Source organism: Saccopteryx leptura, chromosome 12, assembly GCF_036850995.1.
Source record: "Saccopteryx leptura isolate mSacLep1 chromosome 12, mSacLep1_pri_phased_curated, whole genome shotgun sequence".
In the NCBI taxonomy this organism is placed as follows: domain Eukaryota; kingdom Metazoa; phylum Chordata; class Mammalia; order Chiroptera; family Emballonuridae; genus Saccopteryx; species Saccopteryx leptura.
The window spans coordinates 57,511,377-57,533,356 of NC_089514.1; the positions used below are offsets into that span (position 1 = coordinate 57,511,377).

A 21,980-nucleotide genomic window follows, 5' to 3' on the forward strand; every position below is an offset into this window, starting at 1 on the left:
TTCCTAAGTATTTTATTTTTTTTGTTGCAATCGTGAAGGGGATTATTCTTTTGAGTTCCTTCTCAGTTGTTTCATTGTTGGCATATAGAAAGGCTATTGACTTCTGTATGTTAATTTTGTATCCTGCGACCTTACTGTATTGGCTTATTGTTTCTAGTAGTCTTTTTGTGGATTCTTTGGGGTTTTCGATGTATAGGATCATATCATCTGCAAAAAGTGATACCTTTACTTCTTCTTTTCCGATATGGATGCCTTTTATTTCTTTGTCTTGTCTGATTGCTCTGGCTAGAACCTCTAGTACCACATTAAATAAGAGTGGAGAGAGTGGACAACCCTGTCTTGTTCCTGATTTAAGGGGGAAAGCCTTCAGTTTAGTGCCATTTAATATGATGTTAGCTGATGGTTTATCATATATGGCCTTTATCATGTTGAGATATTTTCCTTCCATACCCATTTTGTTGAGAGTCTTAAACATAAAATTGTGTTGTATTTTATTGAAAGCCTTTTCTGCGTCTATTGATAAGATCATGTGGTTTTTGTTCTTTGTTTTGTTGATATGGTGTATTACATTAACCGTTTTACGTATGTTGAACCATCCTTGAGATTCTGGGATGAATCCCACTTGATCATGATGTATTATTTTTTTAATATGTTGTTGTATTCGATTTGCTAGTATTTTGTTTAGTATTTTAGCATCTGTATTCATTAGAGATATTGGTCTGTAGTTTTCTTTTTTTGTGCCATCCTTGCCTGGTTTTGGTATGAGGGTTATGTTGGCTTCGTAAAATGTGTTTGGAAGTATTGCTTCTTCTTCAATTTTTTGGAAGACTTTGAGTAGAATAGGAACCAAGTCTTCTTTGAATGTTTGATAAAATTCGCTGGTATAGCCGTCAGGGCCTGGACTTTTATTTTTGGGGAGGTTTTTAATGGTTTTTTCTATTTCTTCTCTACTGATAGGTCTGTTTAGGCTTTCTGCTTCTTCTTGACTCAGTCTAGGAAGGTTGTATTTTTCTAGGAATTTATCCATTTCTTCTAGGTTGTTGAATTTACTTGCATAAAGTTTTTCATAGTATTCTACAATAATTCTTTGTATATCTACGGTGTCCGTGGTGATTTCTCCTCTTTCATTTTGGATTTTGTTTATATGAGTTCTTTCTCTTTTTTCCTTGGTAAGTCTTGCCAAGGGTTTGTCCATTTTGTTGATCTTTTCAAAGAACCAGCTCCTTGTTCTATTAATTTTTTCTATAGTTTTTCTGTTCTCTAATTCATTTATTTCTGCTCTGATTTTTATTATCTCCTTTCTTCGGCTGGTTTTGGGTTGTCTTTGTTCTTCTTTTTCTAGTTCCTTAAGGTAGGAAGTTAAGTGGTTCACTTGGGCTCTCTCTTGTTTGTTCATATATGCCTGAAGTGATATGAACTTCCCTCTTATCACTGCTTTTGCTGCATCCCATAGATTCTGATATGTTGTATTGTCATTTTCATTAGTCTGTATATATCTTTTGATCTCTGCACTTATTTCTTCTTTGACCCATTCATTTTTTAAAAGTTTGTTGTTTAATTTCCACATTTTTGTGGGATTTTTTTCCTCTTTTTTGCAGTTGAATTCTAGTTTCAAGGCTTTATGATCAGAAAATATGCTTGGTACAACTTCAATTTTTCTGAATTTGCTGATGTTGTTTTTGTGGCCCAACATATGGTCAATTCTTGAGAATGATCCATGTACACTGGAGAAAAATGTATACTCAGTCACTTTGGGATAAAATTTCCTGTAGATGTCTATCATATCCAGGTGCTCTAGTGTTTTGTTTAAGGCCACTATGTCTTTGTTGATTCTCTGTTTGGATGACCGATCTAGAGCTGTCAGCAGTGTATTGAGGTCTCCAAGTATGATTGTATTTTTGTCAGTTTTTGTTTTAAGATCAATAAGTAGCTGTCTTATATATTTTGGTGCTCCTTGGTTTGGTGCATATATATTAAGAATTGTTATGTCTTCTTGATTCAGTGTCCCCTTAGCCATTATGAAATGGCCATTTTTGTCTCTGAGTACTTTTCCTGTCTTGTAGTCAGCATTATCCGATATGAGTATTGCTACACCTGCTTTTTTTTGGATGTTATTTGCTTGGAGTATTGTTTTCCAGCCTTTCACTTTGAATTTGTTTTTATCCTTGTTACTTAGATGAGTTTCCTGTAGGCAGCATACAGTTGGATTTTCTTTTTTAATCCATTCTGCTACTCTGTGCCTTTTTATTGGTGAGTTTAATCCGTTTACATTTAGTGTAATTATTGATACTTGTGAGTTCCCTATTGCCATTTTATATCTTGCTTTCTGTTAGTTTTGTGTCTTGTTTGATCCTTCTCTTTTGTTTTTCTATCTTTTGTTTTTATTTGGTTGTATTCCATACATCTTTCCACTGTTGCTATCTTTTTTATCTCATGTGCTTCTGTGGTGGTTTTTTCAATGGTGGTTACCTTTGAATAATGAAAAGGGTCCCTACCCTGTTCATTGTAGCGAACTATTTTGTGAGTACTTTTGCACTCCATCGTCCTTTGCTACTGTTAATCTCCATCTTCTCCCCCTCTTTCTTTTTGTTGTTGTCACAGTTTAAATTTGGTTTTATTGTGTTCTTCTTGGAGCTTTTACTTGTGGCTCTATTTTTTTATGTTCTTTGTATCTGATTGGAGAACCCCCTTTAGTAATTCCTGGAGTGGGGGTTTTCTGATGATAAATTCCCTCATCTTTTCTGTATCTGTGAATGTTTTTATTTCTCCTTCATATTTGAAGGATAGCTTTGATGGGTATAGTATTCGTGGCTGAAAGTTCCTCTCTTTCAGGACTTTAAATATTGGGATCCACTCTCTTCTAGCTTGTAGAGTTTCTGCTGAGAAATCTGATGATAATCTAATGGGCCTTCCTTTATATGTTGTATTCTTCTTTTCCCTGGCTGCCTTGAGAATTTTTTCTTTGCTGTTGGTTTGTGTCAATTTCATTATGATATGCCTTGGAGTAGGTTTGTTGGGGTTAAGAAAACTCGGAGTTCTGTTTGCTTCTTGAACTTGAGGCTTTAGTTCTTTCCACAGGCTTGGGAAGTTCTCATCTATTATTTGTTTGAGTATGTTCTCCATTCCATTTTCTCTCTCTTCTCCGTCTGATATACCTATTATTCTTATGTTATTCTTTTTGATGGAGTCAGATAATTCTTGTAGGGCTATCTCATTTTTTTTAATTTTTGAGTCTCTTTCTTCTTCTCTCTGTTGTCCCTCAAGTTGCTTGTCTTCTATTTCACTAATCCTCTCTTCTATCTGGCCTGTTCTATTAGCTAAGCTTGTTACTTCGTTTTTGAGCTCGTGAATTGAGTTTTTCATCTCTGTTTGATTTGTTTTTATAGTTTCAATTTCCTTGGACATATATTCTTTGTGTTCATTGAGTTGTTTTCTGAGTTCCCTAAATTGCCTTTCTGTGTTTTCTTGTATATCTCGGAGGATTTTTAGGATTTCTATCTTGAATTCTCTGTCATTTAGCTCCAAGGTTTCCAATATATTAAATTTTTTCTCCATAGATTTTTCCTCATCTAGCTGTGTTACCTCTCTTTCTTTTGTATCCATGATATTCGATTTTCTCTTCCTTAATGGCATCTGAGGGTGGTTTTGTTGATCGTATTAATGAGATTTAATAAAGAATAAAAAGTTAAAAAAAATAATTAAAAAAAAATCGAAAAGAGTTGTTTTTTTAAAAAAAAATTAATAATGAAATAAAGAAAAATAAAATAAAATAAAAATTAAAAAAAAAAAAAAAAAAAAAAAAAGGAAATTATTCCCCCCCTCCTTTTTTCCTCTCCTCTCCTCTCCCCTCTTTCTTGATAAAATCTTGTGGTGGACTGTGAATTATAACAAACAATGCCTGTGATGGAGGGCCTGAATTGGGGAAAAGTAATAAAGGGGCAAAAAAAAAAAAAAAAAAAAAAATAAAGAAAAAAGAAGAAGAAGAAAAAAAAAGAGCGTATGGACCCACAAAAAGCAAATAAGGAAAAAATTTGGGTCAAGAATAAAATGATTTGCTTTTAGGTGTTGGTTGTCTAAGAGTTATGATGAGAGGATTAAGAGGAAAACGGAAAAATGGGGGGACAAATTAAAAAATTACTATTGTATTTAGTGGAACAAGAACTAGATAATATGGAGAGCCAGGGATGGGAGCACTGCTAGTGAGTTAAAAAGGTGAAGTAAAAACCCCCCAAAATGCCACAAACATAAATTTGAGTCCTAGATAAGATAATTTGTTTGTTATTGAGGTTTGAATGAGAGGAGATGTAAAGGAGAAAGGAAGAAACTAATATAGAGGGAGAAAAGAAAGAGAGAGAGAGAGAAAAAAAGAGGGAACCACTAAAAGAAGAAAAAAGAAAGGAGAGAGAGAGAGAGAGAGTTAAGGGTTTTGGAGTGCAACCCTCATAGAGAGAAAGGAAGAGAAGAGAAAAGATAATGGGAGATGTAACACTTATGGGTAGTGTAGTTCAAGGAGAGGAGAGAGTAAGACCGGTAGAGAGTTAATCGGCCAAATTGGAGGAGGAAAAAAAAGTATCAAGAATGAAGATAAGAGAAACAAACGAACAAATATAATAAAATGGGATAGGTTATAAAGTCTGCAGATTATTCTTGATTTTGAGAGGTTATCTTCTTGCTTTTTCTTTTCTCTCCCTCTTCCTGGTCGGTGACTCTGTACCCCGGGTTTTGCCCCTTTGCCACGCTCAGGTGGAGGTTTGCAGTTGATAAGTCTCTATGGCAATGTCATGTATTGTGCTTTAGTCTCGTTGGCAGTCGAGGCTATTAGCATTTATAGGCTCCGACAGTGAGAGAGTCCGTGTTCCTGGAGCCTTTCTCCTAGTCTTTCCTTCCTCAATTAGTAGCCTGATAATCCAGCTATGGGGTTGCTGCTGCCTCTGCCTGGATAGTAAGAGGCTCAAAGACCTGGCAACTCCCCACTCTATTTCCACTCAGCACAGGGCTCTGGGTAAGGCTCAGTCAGTCAGAGCTGCTAGCATAATCAGGCGGGCTTTCCGGCCATTCAAAGACCTCTGGCTCTGCCACTCTGTCCGGTAACACAAGCGGGTGCCCACTTCCGGGGCGCTTGGAGGAAACTCTCACTCACTGGCTGCACGCGCAGACCAGGATATCTGGCCAGCAGTCTCACGCTCTGAGTGAAACCCCCAACCGCAGGGAAAAGTTGCAGCGTTGGAATTGAGTCTCTCTCCGTCCCCATGCGCGGCTTTTGCAAGGCGCTGGGGCGGCCCGAGATTCTGCTTTGGCCCACACAAAGGCCCCTGACTCTGCCCCTCTGTGCGATAACACGGGCGCGCACTGCCGAGGTACTCGGAGGAATCGCTCACTCCTTATCTGCGCGCGCAAACCAGGATATGAGGCCGGCCGCGTTTCCCTCTGAGTGAAACACCCTCCAGTATGGAAAATCTCCACCGTTGGAATTAGTTCTCACTCCCTCCCGTGCGTGGCTTTCCCAGGGCGCTGGGGCTGCCTAGAGACTCTGCCCTCGGCCCACAGAAAGGCCTCTGACCCTGCCTCTCCGTGGGGCAACACGGGCACCCACTTCCGGGGCTTAGGAAGAAATCTCTCGCCCACTAACTGCGCACCAACCAGGAGACCGGGTAAAATGTCCGCGCCGCTTGTCTTTCTTTGTTTGGGTTTGGCGCGAGTGTTAGCTTGTATTGCCCGGGTTGCCACAGTATCAGATTTTCCTTGGCTTGGATCTCCGTGCCACAGCCTGGTTCGGCCGTTTGTGTCGCGGCCTGGATGTATTCACCCCCTTTGCCCGCCTCAGTTTCTATATTCACAGTTACCAGAGAAAGCCGCCCTGTTTAGGTTAGTGAGGAAGGCGGAGCATTTCTTACTCCCTATTTCCTTCGGGGTTTGGTTATATATTTAGCCAATTTTTCACTCAATCATACCTTTGGGTGTATTGCGAAGCATCTGGAAGCTCCAAGTATAGGTTTTTCTGTTTCTGGTTGAAGATCTTGTTGAGTTTTGGGGGAGATTTATCGGTATCGCTTCCTACCCCGCCATTACTCTCATATATGCTTTTTAAACACACAGGTTACTTTCATAAAAACTGGCTACAGGCCCTGGCCAGTTGGCTCAGTGGTAGAGCATCGGCCTGGCGTGCAGGAGTCCCGGGTTCAATTCCCGGCCAGGGCACATAGGAGAGGCGCCCATCTGCTTCTCCACCCCTCCCCCTCTCCTTCCTCCCTTGTTTTTCTTGATGGCTTTACCAAACAATGTACAATCTCCCAAATAATATAGTTTAGTTTTTCCTATTTTCCAAAATATATATATTCACAACCTAATATACTCTAATATCAGATGTTAATTTAAGTAAATTCTGTTGCTGCTCAGGAATCAATGGTTCAGATATCATAAATATCAATAAATTACCACTTATACAGTCCTCCCTCACCATTCTGCAGTTCACTTTTCGCAGTCTCACTATATTGCAGATTTTTAAATTGTATATATCTAATTTTGTATCACGAATTTTTCACTATATCACGGGATTTTGCAGTATATAGGTATTTTTATATATTTATTATTTTAATTATTTTTGCAGTAAAATAAGCAAAGTAAGTGTGGGAAAGGTTTATAAGAGTGTGGGGAGGATTTATAAAGCCTTAAAATATATATAAATAATAAAATAAATATAAGGTTGCTACTTCATGGATTTTCACCTATCCCGTGGGGTTCTGGAACCTAACCCCCGCAACAGACGAGGAACCATTGTACTCTTAGAAATCTAATAAAAGGGAATAGTTGCAAGGAAAATATTAAACAAAGCAGATAAAGCAGATTTTGTGCTTTTGTATAAATGTGCTTTTAAGTTATATTTTTATCTTTGAAACTATGGAGTATAACTACTGATAAGGGGCTGGGAAACAACAAAAAGAGTACAACTACAATTATATCTTCTCCAGAATATTAAATATACTGTAATATGGATGAAGCTATTTAAAGAAACATATATATTGGAAAAAACCTTTATAATCAACACTGTCAACATGAAGGGCATAAAAGATGACATAGAATTTAACAACTTTATCAACTTCAAAAAGATTCAAACCTTTCAAGTTCTTTCTTCTGACCTCCAAATGCAATCACAGTTTGAACAGCTGCTAAGACCTCTTCAGCTACTGCTTTGGCTTTCGCATATGCAAGGAGTTCTTTATCAGTAAATGAAGACAGTATCTGTTCAGGTCAAGTACATTTGTAACGAGTAAATTTTATCATTCATAAAGTAAAAAAAATATATAGTAATGTTGCTTGTATGTTAATATACGCACAGAACAAAATCTGTCTCTTACTTGGTTTTGGTGATAATGTTTCATTTTTATCATATATATATATATATATACAGACACACATATACATATATATATTCATCTGTACACCACTTCAACTGGACTGAGATAATATATAATAAATTCAATTAAAAATCTTATTTTCAGCCTGGCCAGGCGGCGGCGCAGTGGATAGAGCGTCGGACTGGAATGCTGAGGACCCAAGTTCGAGACCCCGAGGTTGCCAGCTTCAGTGTGGGCTCATCTGGTTTGAGCAAAAGCTCACCAGCTTGGACCCAAGGTCACTGGCTCGAGCAAGGGGTTACTCAGTCTGCTGAAGGCCCGCGGTCAAGGCACATATGAGAAAGCAATCAATGAACAACTAAGGTGTCACAATGCGCAATGAAAAACTAATGATTGATGCTTCTCATCTCTCCGTTCCTGTCTGTCTGTCCCTGTCTATCCCTCTCTCTGACTCTCTCTCTGTCTCTGTAAAAAAAAAAAAAAAAAAAATCTTATTTTCAGGCCCTGGCGTGTTGGCTCAGTTGTAGAGCACTGGCCTGCCATGTGGAAGTCCTGGGTTCGATTCCCAATCAGGGCACACAGGAGAAGCACCCATCTGCTTCTCCACTCTTCCCCCTCTCCTTCCTCTTTATCTCTCTCTTCCCCTCTTGCAGCCAAAGTTCCACTGGAGCAACATTGGCCCAGGTACTGAGGATGACTCCATGGCCTCTGCCTCAAGCGCTAGAATGGCTCTGGCCCCAAGAGAGTGACGCCCCAGATGGGCCGAGCATCACCCCTGGTGGGCATGCCAGGTGGATCCCGGTTGAGCACATAAGGGAGTCTGTCTGACTGCCTCCCCACTTCTAACTTTGGAAAAATACAAAAACAAAAACAAAACAAAAAAACAAACAGAAAAACTTATTTTCTCATTGACTGATTCATGGATCCTCATCTAAATAAATAAAACTAGGAGTTTGAGGCGGTCTTAAATTAAACAAAAGAAGGTATATACTATAGTCATAAACAAATGTAGAAATAGGCAGTATGTCAAGGAAACACAGCAATTGCTAATGGTACTCTGATTCAGAAATGTCAATGTGGGAGGCCAGAAGAATGCTGGGGACCAAGCACTGTGTTGTGACAGAACCTCAAGAAAGTTTCTCATGCCAGGGGAAGCTGGCACTTCTGAGCAAAACAATACACGCGGCCACCAGGGAGGGCTTTGTTTCATGGGTGTTATTTGATCCTTCTGTTTGGTGCCTGAGCATTCTGTGGGAGAAGCAGTTCTGGGAAACTCATATACATAGGATCTCATTTATTCTTCTCAACTGCACAGTGAAGGAGGCACTGTTTCCCCCACTTTCTATGTGAGTGAATGGAGGGATGAAAAGGCTACATAATCTCAGGAATACATGAAATACCCAGGATTCAAGCCTGACTCCATATGGCTTCAAAGCCTTAATTAACAGCTGCTGGAGTGATTCTCTCCCTGAAACCAGTCACTGACATGTGAACTCATGACCCATAGGGTTGTATTATGAAAAATCCAACCAACTAGCATGAGCAAAGAGCTAAGGGCACTAGTTATACCTGGAATGCCCAAGTAGTCAGCCATCTAACTAAAGATTACACACAAGCAATTCATAATCGATACTGAATAACAGAATTACATGGTTTCATAAATAATTTACAGGCCTTTGTGGGTTCATTTCCGTAAGTCCTATTAGTCTGTTCCTTCTTGTTATAAAAAGCTCAAAGTTGTTTTGACTTGGACAATGCATTTCTTCTTCCACTGTGGGAGAAAGTAAAAAGGAGCCATGGTAAACAGAGGAAGGGGTGGGTGAAGGCAAGTGAACATTCATTAATCATTTACTATGTTCTCCATGCAGATACTGTGCTGCATGTACCTCTCTCTTTTCCCCTTGACACACAGACCTTCCTGGCTTCCCACAGAATCTTTCTAGGGCTGCCCACCACACTTGCCTGAATCATTCACAATGCTGGGTCTCAGTCAGGGTACTCACTGCCATCCCTGAACAAACGTCTGCGTAATATAAGAGGCACACGCAATATGCTTCAGCTATTTTACTCTGCTTCTCTTAACATATTACCTCACAACAATCACCCACACCGGGGGCAGCCAACAAGATCAGCAGGAATATTTTTGAATTAGGAGTTTTAAAATATGCTATTAAGTTACTGTTAAATATGTCAAGTACCATACCGAAATCTATAAACCTGGCTCTTTCCCCCCTATATGACCTTCCATAATGACAAGCATATGCGTAGGCAAGACTATGTATAGCAGAATCTTCATTGTTTTGTTTTGCTTTTGTTTTTTAAGAAATCATATCTATTAACAGGAAAAAAAACTTTCCAAACTATTTTTAGGGGTATGAAAAGGCAACTTCCACTGTTAGTCTAATAATAAATTGGTGATAATTCTGTATAAAGAATTCTTTCCATTTTATTGGTGGGTCGTATTTCACAGTATCCATGTACCACAGTTTGGTTTATCATTTAGTTGTTGAAAGATAGCCTGCTATTGTTGGGTTAATGTTTCCAGTCATTGTTTCTTCCAGTACTCTTTCAGTCCCACTCTCTTTCGCCTCTTCTTTTTGGACTCCAATGAAAACAAATTTTATTGTCTTTTGGATCTTTTGTTATTGTCCCAGAGTCTTTTCATTTTCTGTTTCAGAATAGATGAATTCTATTGTTCGATCTCCAGATACACTGATCCTATGCTACTGTCTCCACTTACTGAGACAGTTCACCCATCATGGCTTTTATATCTGCTGTTGTATCTTTCAGTTCCTAATTTAATTTTGTCCTCTTATAATCATTTTATTGCAGATGTTTTCTATTTTTTCTTTTGTTTCAAGAGAATTTGTAATTGCTTAGTAAAACATTTTTATGAAAGCTATTTTAAATTTTGTAGCAAATCATGCTAGCATCTGATTTATGTTAATATTGGTGTCTCTTAATTGTTTCTTTTATTTTTCTTATTCAATGTCGCTGTCCAGTTGGGATGAGTCTATTCCAAAGTCTCAAACAGGAAAAGGTATGAAATTGTATAAATGATAGAGACTTAAAGATATATACATACAGATGGGTTCGGGAGGATGAAACAGCGAACAATCTCTACTGTACCTGAGCCATAACATGGCTACTCCCAGAGATGCATCCGCCTTTATTCATGGAAAAACCATGGTCCATTAGCAATTCAATTAGTTTCCAAGACAACTCAAAGACAACTCCCACCATACCATTCAAACTAGCTTCCAGCCTCTTCCAGAGAACATGGGTGGGACAAGCAATAATCAGGTGTAGCGCTTTGTTAACTAAGTTAAGGCAGATGAGGTGGGGGTTGGGCCCAACACTTCTGTCCAGATTGCAAAAATACCCTGTTTATTTATTCGGTCCCCAACAATTCAAGTTGTGGTTTTCTTGATCCTTGGTGTGAGATGTAACTTTTCATTGCATCCTGGACATTTTGACTACTTTATTAGGAGACTCTGAGTCTATTCACACCTTTATTTTAGCAAGCAGTAACCTTCTTTGGATTTAGCATGCAATTTTTGGCCTACTTTTTTTGTTAAAGAACTTTCAATTACAGTTACCATTCAACATTATTTTGTACTAATTTTGGCCTACTTTTGGGAGCTGTGGTTCTAGTGGCAGCCTAGGGCTCAGAGGCTCTGCAGTGTTCTCTTGGTCAGCAGGATGTATCCAACAGAACCTGCGGGGGCTCCAACAACCCCTGCTCCTGCTACCTGAGCACGTGCAAGTGGTTTCTCAAGGTCAGACCACCAGGCAGCTGCTGCTGGGGGCGGAGCACAGTGGTTTCTGTGTCCTTTAGCTACTCTAGTGTCTCTGGGAGGGGGAAAGGGTCCCCAGTGCATATCCTGTTCTGCCTTCTTGCCCTGGTGCTGCTGGGCTGGGAAGGAGAGCCTCAGGCTCACAGGGACAAAGAGGCTTCCCAGACTGGGCCCCATTTCTTTTAAAATGGCTGACAACCAGAGAATTTAAGAAAGGTGTTTGCAATTATATCAAAATTTATGGCACAGTGAGGATTAAAACTTATGTCTCTATTAATGAGCCTCGGGCTCAATTTATCAAACAAACAGTATCTGAAGCAATGCATAAGTAATTAATAAAAGATTAACTGTCTGTTTTCGTCACTTAACTGGAATGGACATCAATGCATTTTAAATAGTTTACCAACAAATACTGATGTGAACAGTTGGCCACCTGACTTGCTTAATATTAAAATAGAAAAGTTGATTAACACAGAGAGTTTTTGCCAAATATTTCAGCTGTCTGATACAGAGATGCAACTTAACCAGCAAGAACATTTGGTAAAAATAGCCTTCCACGGGTGGGGGTGGGCAGGAAGAACTGAGAGCCTGCATTCACAGGCTTCACCAACCTTTGCCCACATGGAAGCTGACAGCACCAGAAGAGGAGTGATGACCAAAATCACAAGGGTTAGCTTCCAACCACGTGTAAATCCTACTATGAAGCCAATGAGAAATGTTGCTATTGACTGAAAGAGGATTCCGATTTTGTGACTAATTCCTTCATTAATTTTGGAGACATCACTAAAAGACAAGATAGTATTAGAGATAAATGTCAGAACTGTAAACACAAACTTTTTTTCCTCAATCCAATTGTTTCCCTGTTTGCCTGAGTGTGGGATAGATTAGTTTACGTCTAGGATCTTGCTCAGCTCTAGCTCCAGAAAGTGTCCTGTTTTGCTCTACTGCATGCTCTCAGAGGACTTTCTGTCTGGCGAGTGCAGTTCCTCATTCAGTGCTAGTCATGCAGGTCCCCTCCTGTCCTGCCTCTTATACCAAGAACAAGAAGATGCATAAGACATGGTCGCTGCTCAGAAGGAATTTAGTCTCCTAATTAATTGATATCTTTCACCTTAATAAGAACCATGTCTGAGATAAAAAAAAAACTAGGTACTTACTCTGTGAGCCGAGTGTTAAGTTCCCCAACATCATGCACATCAAACCAGCCTATCTCCTGTCACATGATAGAATGAAAAAATTGTTTTCTAATTTTATATATTTGTCTTCCGGCTGCCAGACACCAGAATGAAACCTGCACGTAAGCAGCAACAAGCACACCAGCACCGATTCCAGTGTAATAATAGGCAAAAACACTGCACAGACTGTTTCCTCATTAATGCATCTTTTCCAAAGAGACCAGTCATTTTTACTTTTTCCACTATCTGGCTATCTTGCCATCCTTAACAAATAAGAAGGGCTATAATGAGCAGAGTTGATGGTTGACATCCAGCTACGTCTGTGCCATCTTAAGTGTGGGAGGGGTGGTTTGGCTCTGGCTCTAGTTCCTCACTTACCTGCTGTGTAATCTTAGGCATGCTGCTGAACCTTTCTAAGGCTTAGTTTTCTAACTGGTAAAATGGAGATAAGAATAGTAACGCAGTAATGCATGTAGTATACTTGGGCCGTGCCTGGCACATAGTATGCACTCAGAGAATGCCCGTTATTGTGAAGGTTTTGTGTGGCGCCTTGAAGCATGATAGCATCAGGTAACATCTACCATTGTTGTCCTATCTGCTTGTTACCTCAGAATCAGCTGCTCTGCACTTGGAGGTGTTCTCTACACCTTGGATACTGGAAAGAAATGACAGGACTTGCCAGAATGTGGAACCAAGAGATAGAAATGGTCCCTTGGCCTTTTTGCTATTAATCTGGCAGAGCTGGGATGCCATGAGACAACTGAAAATGAAAAGGATTTTTATATAGCCTGACCCAGTGGTGATGCAGTGGATAGAGCATCGGCCTGGGACACTGAGGACCCAGGTTTGAAACCCCAAGGTCCCTGGCTTGAGTGTTGACTCATTGCTTGAGTGCAGGGTCACAGACTTGACTGTGGAATCATAGACACGACCCTTTGGTCACTGGCTTGAGCCCAAAGGTCACTAGCTTGAAGCCCAAGGTCACTAGACTGAGCAAGGGGTCACTGGCTCGACTGAAGCACCCCTAAACAAGGCACATATGAGATAGCAATCAGTGAACAACTAAGGTGCCACAAATACAAGTTGATGCTTCTCATCTCTTTCCTTTACTGTCTGTCTCTCTCTCGCTTAAAATAAAAATTTTTAAAAAGTATTTTTATATCATCTGCCCAACTGGCCATTATGAGTTATCCTAAAATGCTTAATGAATCAAATAGTAGTCCTGCCAGTTCAAACTGTAACAAGAAAAAACATGAGCATCTTCTAAAATTAGACCCTTGATGACCTAGAAATATTAAATTTGATTCCTCACTCTGAGTCCTCACTCTGAATAATATATCAATATTCTCAATTTTTTAAAGCTCACTAGTTGCCATTTTCAATAAAAATATTTATGTGAACCATACAAACACTATAAAAATGGTTATGAAATAACCAGATAGTATCTAACCTAACTATTCACAACTCAGTGTTCAACTCAGCAGGAATCCTGGCAAACGTATCTTCCCAGAGCTATACCTTGTAATTTACAATGTTTATCAGGAAAGATGTAATTCAAACATTGAATTTTAGTTAATAGATAATTCAATAATTACTTATTGTCTAAGTGTTAACGATCTAGCAAGACCTAGCTAAAAAATCCTATTTCGCAAGTAGAACTCATGCTTTGAGAATCAGTTAATGTAATTTTAATCATCAGTCTATTTACTCAAACAAAATATATTTATGTTTAAGCATTTATAAGATGATTAAAGGACAGTTTTATTTTCCCCAATATTAAAAAAAAAGCCTTTCCATATAAATATTGGAAGAACTTGCTTCTCATTTTTCAAAAAATGATCAAGTGTCTCCCATCTCTTCAAATCTACTCAATCACTTATAGGAAAATATGAAATTACTACCTTCTGATTCACCAAATCATACCTTTGGACATCTTTTATAACCTGCTCTTCAGTATAAACTACAATATATGTAAGTCATTAACAAAAGCTTCCCTGAGGTTACTAACGGTAGAGTGGCTATATTTATTTTGGGATGTTCTGTTTCATTGAGTATAATTACATGCTGTGTTAAAAATATTCTATTAACTGATCTCATTATTGTATCATATTATTACTGAAAATATCCAGGAAGTAAACTAATACTTACAAGGCCATTGACAATAATGTGATTCTTAATTTAATTTTACATTTTAAAAGGACACCTTGAAATCTAATTTTCCTGTATGATATTCTAATATTTAAGAATGCATATATGAATCTAATCTAGGCTTAACCCTAACTTAAGTATATTGTATGTGGCAAATTATTTTCATAAAAAGAAATTCTATATTATATCAAAACTAACAATGGTATTAGTTTCCTCAAAACTTTAAATCTTTATCATATGCAAAATTTTAAACATTGCCACATCAGTCTAGATTCAGAAAAGCTTAACAACAGTAAGGAAAATGTCAAATTACATGGTTATCTCCTCCTCCAGCTCATTGAAGAGTTGCATTCTGTCAAGCATATCTAGAGTACCCCACCAAAAAAAAAAAAAAAAGGAGAAAGAAAAAACACATACACCATTATGTCTCTTTGTTCTCTATTAAAAATAAGCATATAAAAATGAATCAAACTTGTGTTACTTAATTATACAATAGCTCAAACTGATTCAGTTTCAATTGTGTGCAAATATTATAGCATCCATTCAAATTCTTTGCTATAGCCATGTGTAACCAGTCACACACACACACACACACACACACACACACACACACACACACACACTAAATTCAATGAAGTTTATTTGCAAGAAAAAACCTACATTTACTAAGAAGTCATCTGTAAGCAGCAATACTGGTATACTTGAATTAAAATAGTTTATGAAATATCACTCAGAGTTGACAGAGAAAAATCTTTTCTAGGGTCTCTGATAAATAAGAATCAGTGCATACTTGACACTAAAGCACTTAGTATTTAAAATCTAGTACTGCATTTCTCCAGTTTACATTTTTATTTAAAATATATAAAATATAAAGAATAATATAATAAACACAGTGAACTTATCACATAGTATTAGCAAATGTTAACACTGTTGGACAAGGCACATTAAAACTTTAAAACCCCTCCTCCACTAACACACACAATAATCACTGTTCAATATTTTAGTGTATATTTTTCATTTTTTTCTGTATACATGTGTACAAATATACAAATACGTATATATGTTTATTTTTAAAAATAGAATTATAATCCATATTCAGTGGTCAATTTTCCATGTCAGTATGGGTGTTTATATGCATATCTATAACATTTTTTAAAAATTACATCTATTTCAGTTGTTTCCAATATTTTACTGTTACAAGCAACGCCTCATTAAACATACTTATATACATATGTGGTAATATATATATGTGGTAAGTATTTTTATAAGATTATCATAACCAAGATTGCTGGATCACTGAGGAGGTGTACTTTTAATTTTATAATCACTTAGAAAGTCATGTTATAATATAATATGACTGTGTTTGGTTCCGACGAGTCTGATTTTGACAGGGGTGGAAAAGGGGAGGAAAACGTTTTCTGGCAAAGGAAACAACATGGACAAAAGTCTATGGCAAGTTTAAAGAATGAATTATCAAGGTCAAATGGAGTGTGGGTGGTGTTGTGAGAATGGAAAGAAGTGGCTATGTAGCTGGAAAGATAATCTGGGCCCCACCGGTATGGCGTGTAAAAACTGGTAGTCATATAGTGGTTTGAGCAGAAAAGAACATAACTAGAGGTGTGGTCTAGGATGATTTAGGTGCCAGCAAATCTTTCTGTTAAAAGATTAACAAAAACAGGGAGAGATTGAGACTTGAGGGACTGTAATTACATAAGGGAAGACGACCGAAGTTAGAATATAAAAGATGGACAGTACCGCAAGCTTTAGACAGGGAGATGTTACACATCCTAGTACTGATGGAACAGAAATTGAGAAGTAAAAATAAAAATCAATCAAGATCTCAAGTGTAAGCACCTGGAGAATGGTGGCATCATGGTGGGAAATAAGAAATCAGCCAAAGAGGAGGTCAGAGGTTGGTTCAGTTTTGAAGATTTTTATTCTGTGGCACCTGAGACAATCAATTGAAGATAGCCAATAATTCAGACTGGCTCTCCAATTCTGGAGAGAGTTTAGGTCTGAAGATTTAGGAGTCATGTGCTAGAGGCCACTGCTAAATTCAGGAAAGAAAAAAACCATCTCTATCTGTGAGGACAGGATGGCAGGTAAGGAGAATAGGGCAATCAAGCACAGAACCCTGGGGAAGGCCACAGATCAGGGTAACACAGAAAGTAAGGAAGTATTAAAGAGATGCAGAGACAGTAAATGTAGCAAAGAGAGTGGACTGCTTCACGCATGTCAGTGCAACAATAAAAGTGTTCAGACTGAATTTTTTCTTTATCAGTTGTAAGATTGCTTGTGCTCCATATTCTCAAAAACAGGATATTAAATAGCTGAGTAAGGATTTTTCTCCTAATCAGTCCTGAAAGATCTCTTATTATGGATATTCTATCTTATCAAGCTAGCCAAGAAATGTTTCTAAATGGTATTTTAATTATCACTAGTGTATATCATGACCAAATATAGACAAACCAGCACTTGTTATTTGTTGACTTATTGATGATAGCTATTCCGACAGGTGTGAGGTAATATATTACTGTGGGTTTAATTTGCAATTCCCTGATGATTAATGATGATTGTTTTTTCATATGACTATTAACTATGTGTGTGTCCCCTTTGCAGAAGTGTTTATTCAGGTCTTCTGCACATTTTTTAAGGTTTTTTTGTTCGTTTGTTTGTTTTTTGTGACAGAGACAGAAAGAGAGACAGTGAGATGGACAAACAGAAAGGAAGGGAGAGAGATGAGAAGCATCAATTCTTCACTGTGGCTCCTTAGTCTCCTTAATTGTTCATTGATTGCTTTCTCATATGTGCCTTAACCGGAGGTCTACAGCTGAGCGAGCAACTCCTTGCTTAAGCCAGCGACCATGGGGTCATGTTTATGATCCCATGCTCATGCCAGTGACTCCGCACTCAAGCTGGTGAGCTTGCAGTCAAGTCAGTGACCTTGGGGTTTTGAACCTGGGTCCTCTGCCTCCCAGTCTGACACTCTATCGACTGTGCCATCACTGGTCAGGCTCTGCCCATTTTTTTAAAAGTGGATTGTTTCTTTTTTTTGCTGTTTAGTTGTATAAATTCCTTATATAGTTTGGATATTAACCCCTGATCAAATGTATCATTGGTGAATATCTTCTCCCATTCAGTAGGTTGTTTTTCATTTTGTTAATGGTTTCCTCTGCTGTGCAAACACTGTTTAGTTTTAAGTGGTCCCATTTTTTTTCTTGCCCCTAAAAAACATAACCAAAAAGACATTGCTAATAATTATGTCTAAGAGTTTATTGCCTATGTTTTCTTCTAAGAGTGTTATGGTTTCAGGTCTTACATTTAAGTCTTTAATCCATTTTGAGTTTGTTTTTATATACAATGTAATAAAATGGTCCAACTTTTTTTTTTTTGCGTGTATATCTCCATTTTTCTCAACATCACTTATTGAAGGACTATCTTTACTCCATTTCCTAAATTGTCATAGATTAATTAATCATATAAGTGAGGATTTAATTCTGGGCTCTTTCTTATATTCCATTGACCTAGATCTCTGCTTCTTATGCCAGTACCATAGCACCATACTGTTTTATTGTAGCTTTACACTGTATTCTGATATCAGGGATTATGATACCTCTCATTTTCCTCTTTCTCAAAATTTCTTTGGCTATTCAGGGTCTTTTCTGGTTCTACATAAATTCTAGGATTAGCTGTTCTAATTCTGAAAAGAATGCCACTGGTATTTAACATTGAACCTGTATATTTCTTAGGTAAGAACATTTCATCAATATTAATTCTTCCAATCCATGAACAAGTTATAGCCTTCCATTTATTTGGATCTTCTTCAATTTCTTTCTTCAATGTCTTACAATTTTCAGAATACAAGTCTTTTACTTCTTTGTAAGCTCCACTCTTTAGACTAAAAATACTTTCCAAATCCTGAGAGGAGATGCCAACGAGAACCAATGGCATCTCTTCCTCCACACCTTCAATCATTCTGCTCTCTCACCTGGAGAATCTTTACCATAATTTTTCTCCTAGAAAAGATTCCTCCTTGCATGAATGGGGTCAAATATGACTTCCTCTCAAATGGCTTTCCCCTAGCAGGTGAACTAACCTTTTCATAGAAGTTCATCATAATTGACACATGATCCAATTTACTGTCAATATTAGAATAGAAGTAGGATGGTTTATATCACACCCATTGGTGCAAGCACCTAGAGAACTGGATCTTATTTATTTTTGTATCCTCAGTGAGCAGCCTGCTCTCTCTGCTGTAACCTAGCCTGGTTACACAGAACCATCACACATGTAGACCATATATAAAAATATTCCAGTTGGTCTATTTTATATAAAATGTCTCACTTATTTTAAGATTAAAAAATGTGCAGTAGACCACTACCTTAAAGATTTTAAGGAAAATCTTTTCTAAACCCAAGCAAGACTTCAAGGAAACCTACAATTAAACAGTAGCCATCACTTAGACTAAAGACTCTGTACAAATCTCGTTGGACCCAAATACTTCACTATGTTTACTAGTTCTAACTACTTACTTAACATTTAAGACCAATATAAATAGAATGTATGTGACATGGATAGATTTGTGATTTCATAATCAGTGAAATGAAATTATATTATAAAGATAGTTTTCAAACCATCTTACCACAGAGCCTTCCTGCTAGGAGCTGCTCTGGACATTGGGGACACAACCTGATTTTTTTTCTAAATTCACTGGATTTCTGTGCAAGCAGGAAATCCTTTTGATTTTCAGACCCCAAACCTCATGTAATGAGATACTACTGCTGAAATATCTAAAATAGTTTTTCCTAAGAATTTTCCTCTTTTTCTCCCCTTATACCTTTCTGCCCATTTGAGAAGCTGTATTAAACATGCAAACCAATAAATTAATGAGATAATTTTAGAGTAATAATTCTTAGTAAGTAAATGAAGCAGTGATGCTAGAGTGACTTTGGTGTGGGTTGGGGACTAAAGGTCTTTCTGAGGGAAAAGTGAATAAGAAGCCATTGCTGCGAGATGGGCCAGGAAAGAGAGGAGATGGTTCATGGAATGGAAAGGAAACCAGAGTGGGTGGGCTGTGATTAGGTATAAAATAATAAGACTGACAGGACAGGAGGAGGCCAGAAAATGTGGGTCACACAGGGCAAAGAAATTTGTATTGATTTCATAGTATGAAAAGTGACCGGACTTATGTTTACAAAGCTCTATGGGACAGTATGCGGAGAACTGGATACAGGTGGGCAAGAGTGGAAGCACAGAGAAGAAACAGGAAATCAGTGTTGTGTAGGGGAGACATGAGGGTGGCCTTAGGAGCAGGCTATAGCTGGGGACAGATGTGGCAGGTTGTCTGAGGAGTGACCTCGCCATTGCCTGGTGGCTAGAGAGCACACAATCAGTGAATATCCTGGCTCTGGGTACCCCTCCATCACTTTCAAGTAAGGAAGCCTCCCTTCTCAGCTATTTTACCGGGTGAGCTTCCATGATAGACATTATTTACATAGGGTGGATGGTCCGTTCTAACTCAAGAATGCTATAATCCCAATTTTTCCTGTTTTCTTATGCAGAAATTTAGATCATTTGCCAACATGATCATCCTTATGACATCTGCTCAGACTAGTGCCGCTACTCAGTGTGTCTGGGTGTACTGCAGGTGACAAAGATGACTCCAGATGCCACGATCTCCTCACTTGTGCTGCTTTCACATCTCTGGCTTGAAAAATTGTGCCTTATGACTGATCTACCTGTCTTACTAATAAGTAGATCTACCTAAGCCAGGATGCTATCTCAGGGAGAAAAATGACCAAGTGAAAATGCAGATGTTTGCTATAATTTTAGGCACAGTTTGAACCCACTGGTAGAGCAGGAATAAAAAACAAACAACCAGACTAAAAAGGAAGCTTCCTGGCTCAGGAACTGTGCACCATCAACCAGCAGCAATTCCATCATGGCTGCCCTGTCTCAAGCTCCTGGGCACTGGTTTCTATGTCTATAAAATTGTAGGTTTGGGCCAAATAATTTTTAGGCTCTTTCTCACCTACAAAATTCTTTAACTCAGGTCTTCATTATTCATCCCACTATTAAGCACCTTGAATGGGTCTGGTACTAGCTGCCTATCTTTATTTTTTTATGTTTTTATAATACACGGTAGAGATTATGTTGTAACTAATGTATGTTTTGGCTGAAAAAGTGTTCCCCCAATAGCAACCAAAAAAAAAATCGACTATATTATACTAATTCTAAAAAAATGAGCCATATTTTAAGTTTTAACTCAAATTTTAAAAACTGCCACACTAAACAATATATAATATTTAGGTGTATATTGCCATTATTTGGTACTCAATTTTCAAGAAATCTAGCTCCAAGAATTTTTCCAATGAAATGGTCAGCAGCAAAGGAAAGTCTTGAACAAGGAAAAGAAAACAAGACACATCATGGACATTTTTAGAAAGTATATACTTAGAATTGAAATACTAGCTAACCTTCTAGTTTGGAGCATACTCAGAATGCCTGCTTTGGGGACACAGCTAGCAATGTTTGCTCTGTTTATAATACCAAAGTCTTGAAATACTCATTCAAGATCTGCACTTGATCTATGCACTCATAGTTTAAATAGCAAAATACAGATGCTATTTTGAGAACTGGTATTTTATAAATAGTTTTCATGTTGTCATGTGAGTTTTATAGCAGTGAGAGTAGAAATAATAAGTATAATGATAAATACAAAATTAAATCATTGCCACTTATCTAAAAATGTTTTAATTATTAATTTTAGAGAGAGAGAAAGGGAGAGAGAGACATACAGAAACCTCAATCTGTTTCTGTATGTCCCCTGACCAGGGATTAAACAAGCAACTTTTATGTATCAAGATGATGCTCTAACCAACTGAGCCATCTGGCCAGGGCAACTTTATCTTTTTTTAATCTGAATTACTAATGCATATGAAAATTTGAGGGTCTCCTTTCCTCCCTTTCTCAGCCCACAATGTGGTAGAAAGCTGAACAGAAATAACCATAATATAATTATGGAGAAAGAGAAAGGCTATTAATGTGTGTGTACCATAAGTTGAATCGTAAGAGACAATAAATCAAGAACTTATATAAAGAGTATCTCTGGCTGATAATCACTATGAGATTTGCCAAATCTCCCCCACATCCTTTAATTTCTGGAGTAGTATTTTATCTTCAGTGTTTTCCTTTCTGGGTGTCTCGTCTGTCCGTGCATAGACTTGGGGTTCAAATACTGACCAACAGCTAACTCTATGAACTTAGGTAACTTAAATTTACTCTACCCTCTGGGCCTAGTTTCCTCATCTGTAAAGTATAGATAATAAATCAAACTTAGGTGTATGAAAAGAGTAAAGGAGTTAATACAAGTAAAGCACTAAAAACAGTGCTCAACCCATATTTAACGCTTGCTAAATGTTAAGCTTTCATTATTGCTAATAATTGAGTTTTTCCTCACAGCTTAGGGCTACCCCATTCCTTGTACTTTTCTCCATATCCTGTCC

At 37.8% G+C, this 21,980-nt stretch overlaps 1 protein-coding gene across 1 annotated transcript in view; it reads right to left on the bottom strand.

Annotated features, from left to right (window-relative positions):
- LOC136383889 (ATP-dependent translocase ABCB1-like) overlaps nt 1-21,980 on the bottom strand; it is a 120,775-nt gene that overhangs the window by 91,009 nt on the left and 7,786 nt on the right. The window contains 4 exon segments of the mRNA XM_066353793.1: nt 7,115-7,239; nt 11,764-11,935; nt 12,310-12,504; nt 14,789-14,840. Of these exon segments, the coding sequence (XP_066209890.1) occupies nt 7,115-7,239; nt 11,764-11,935; nt 12,310-12,504; nt 14,789-14,840 (544 nt within the window).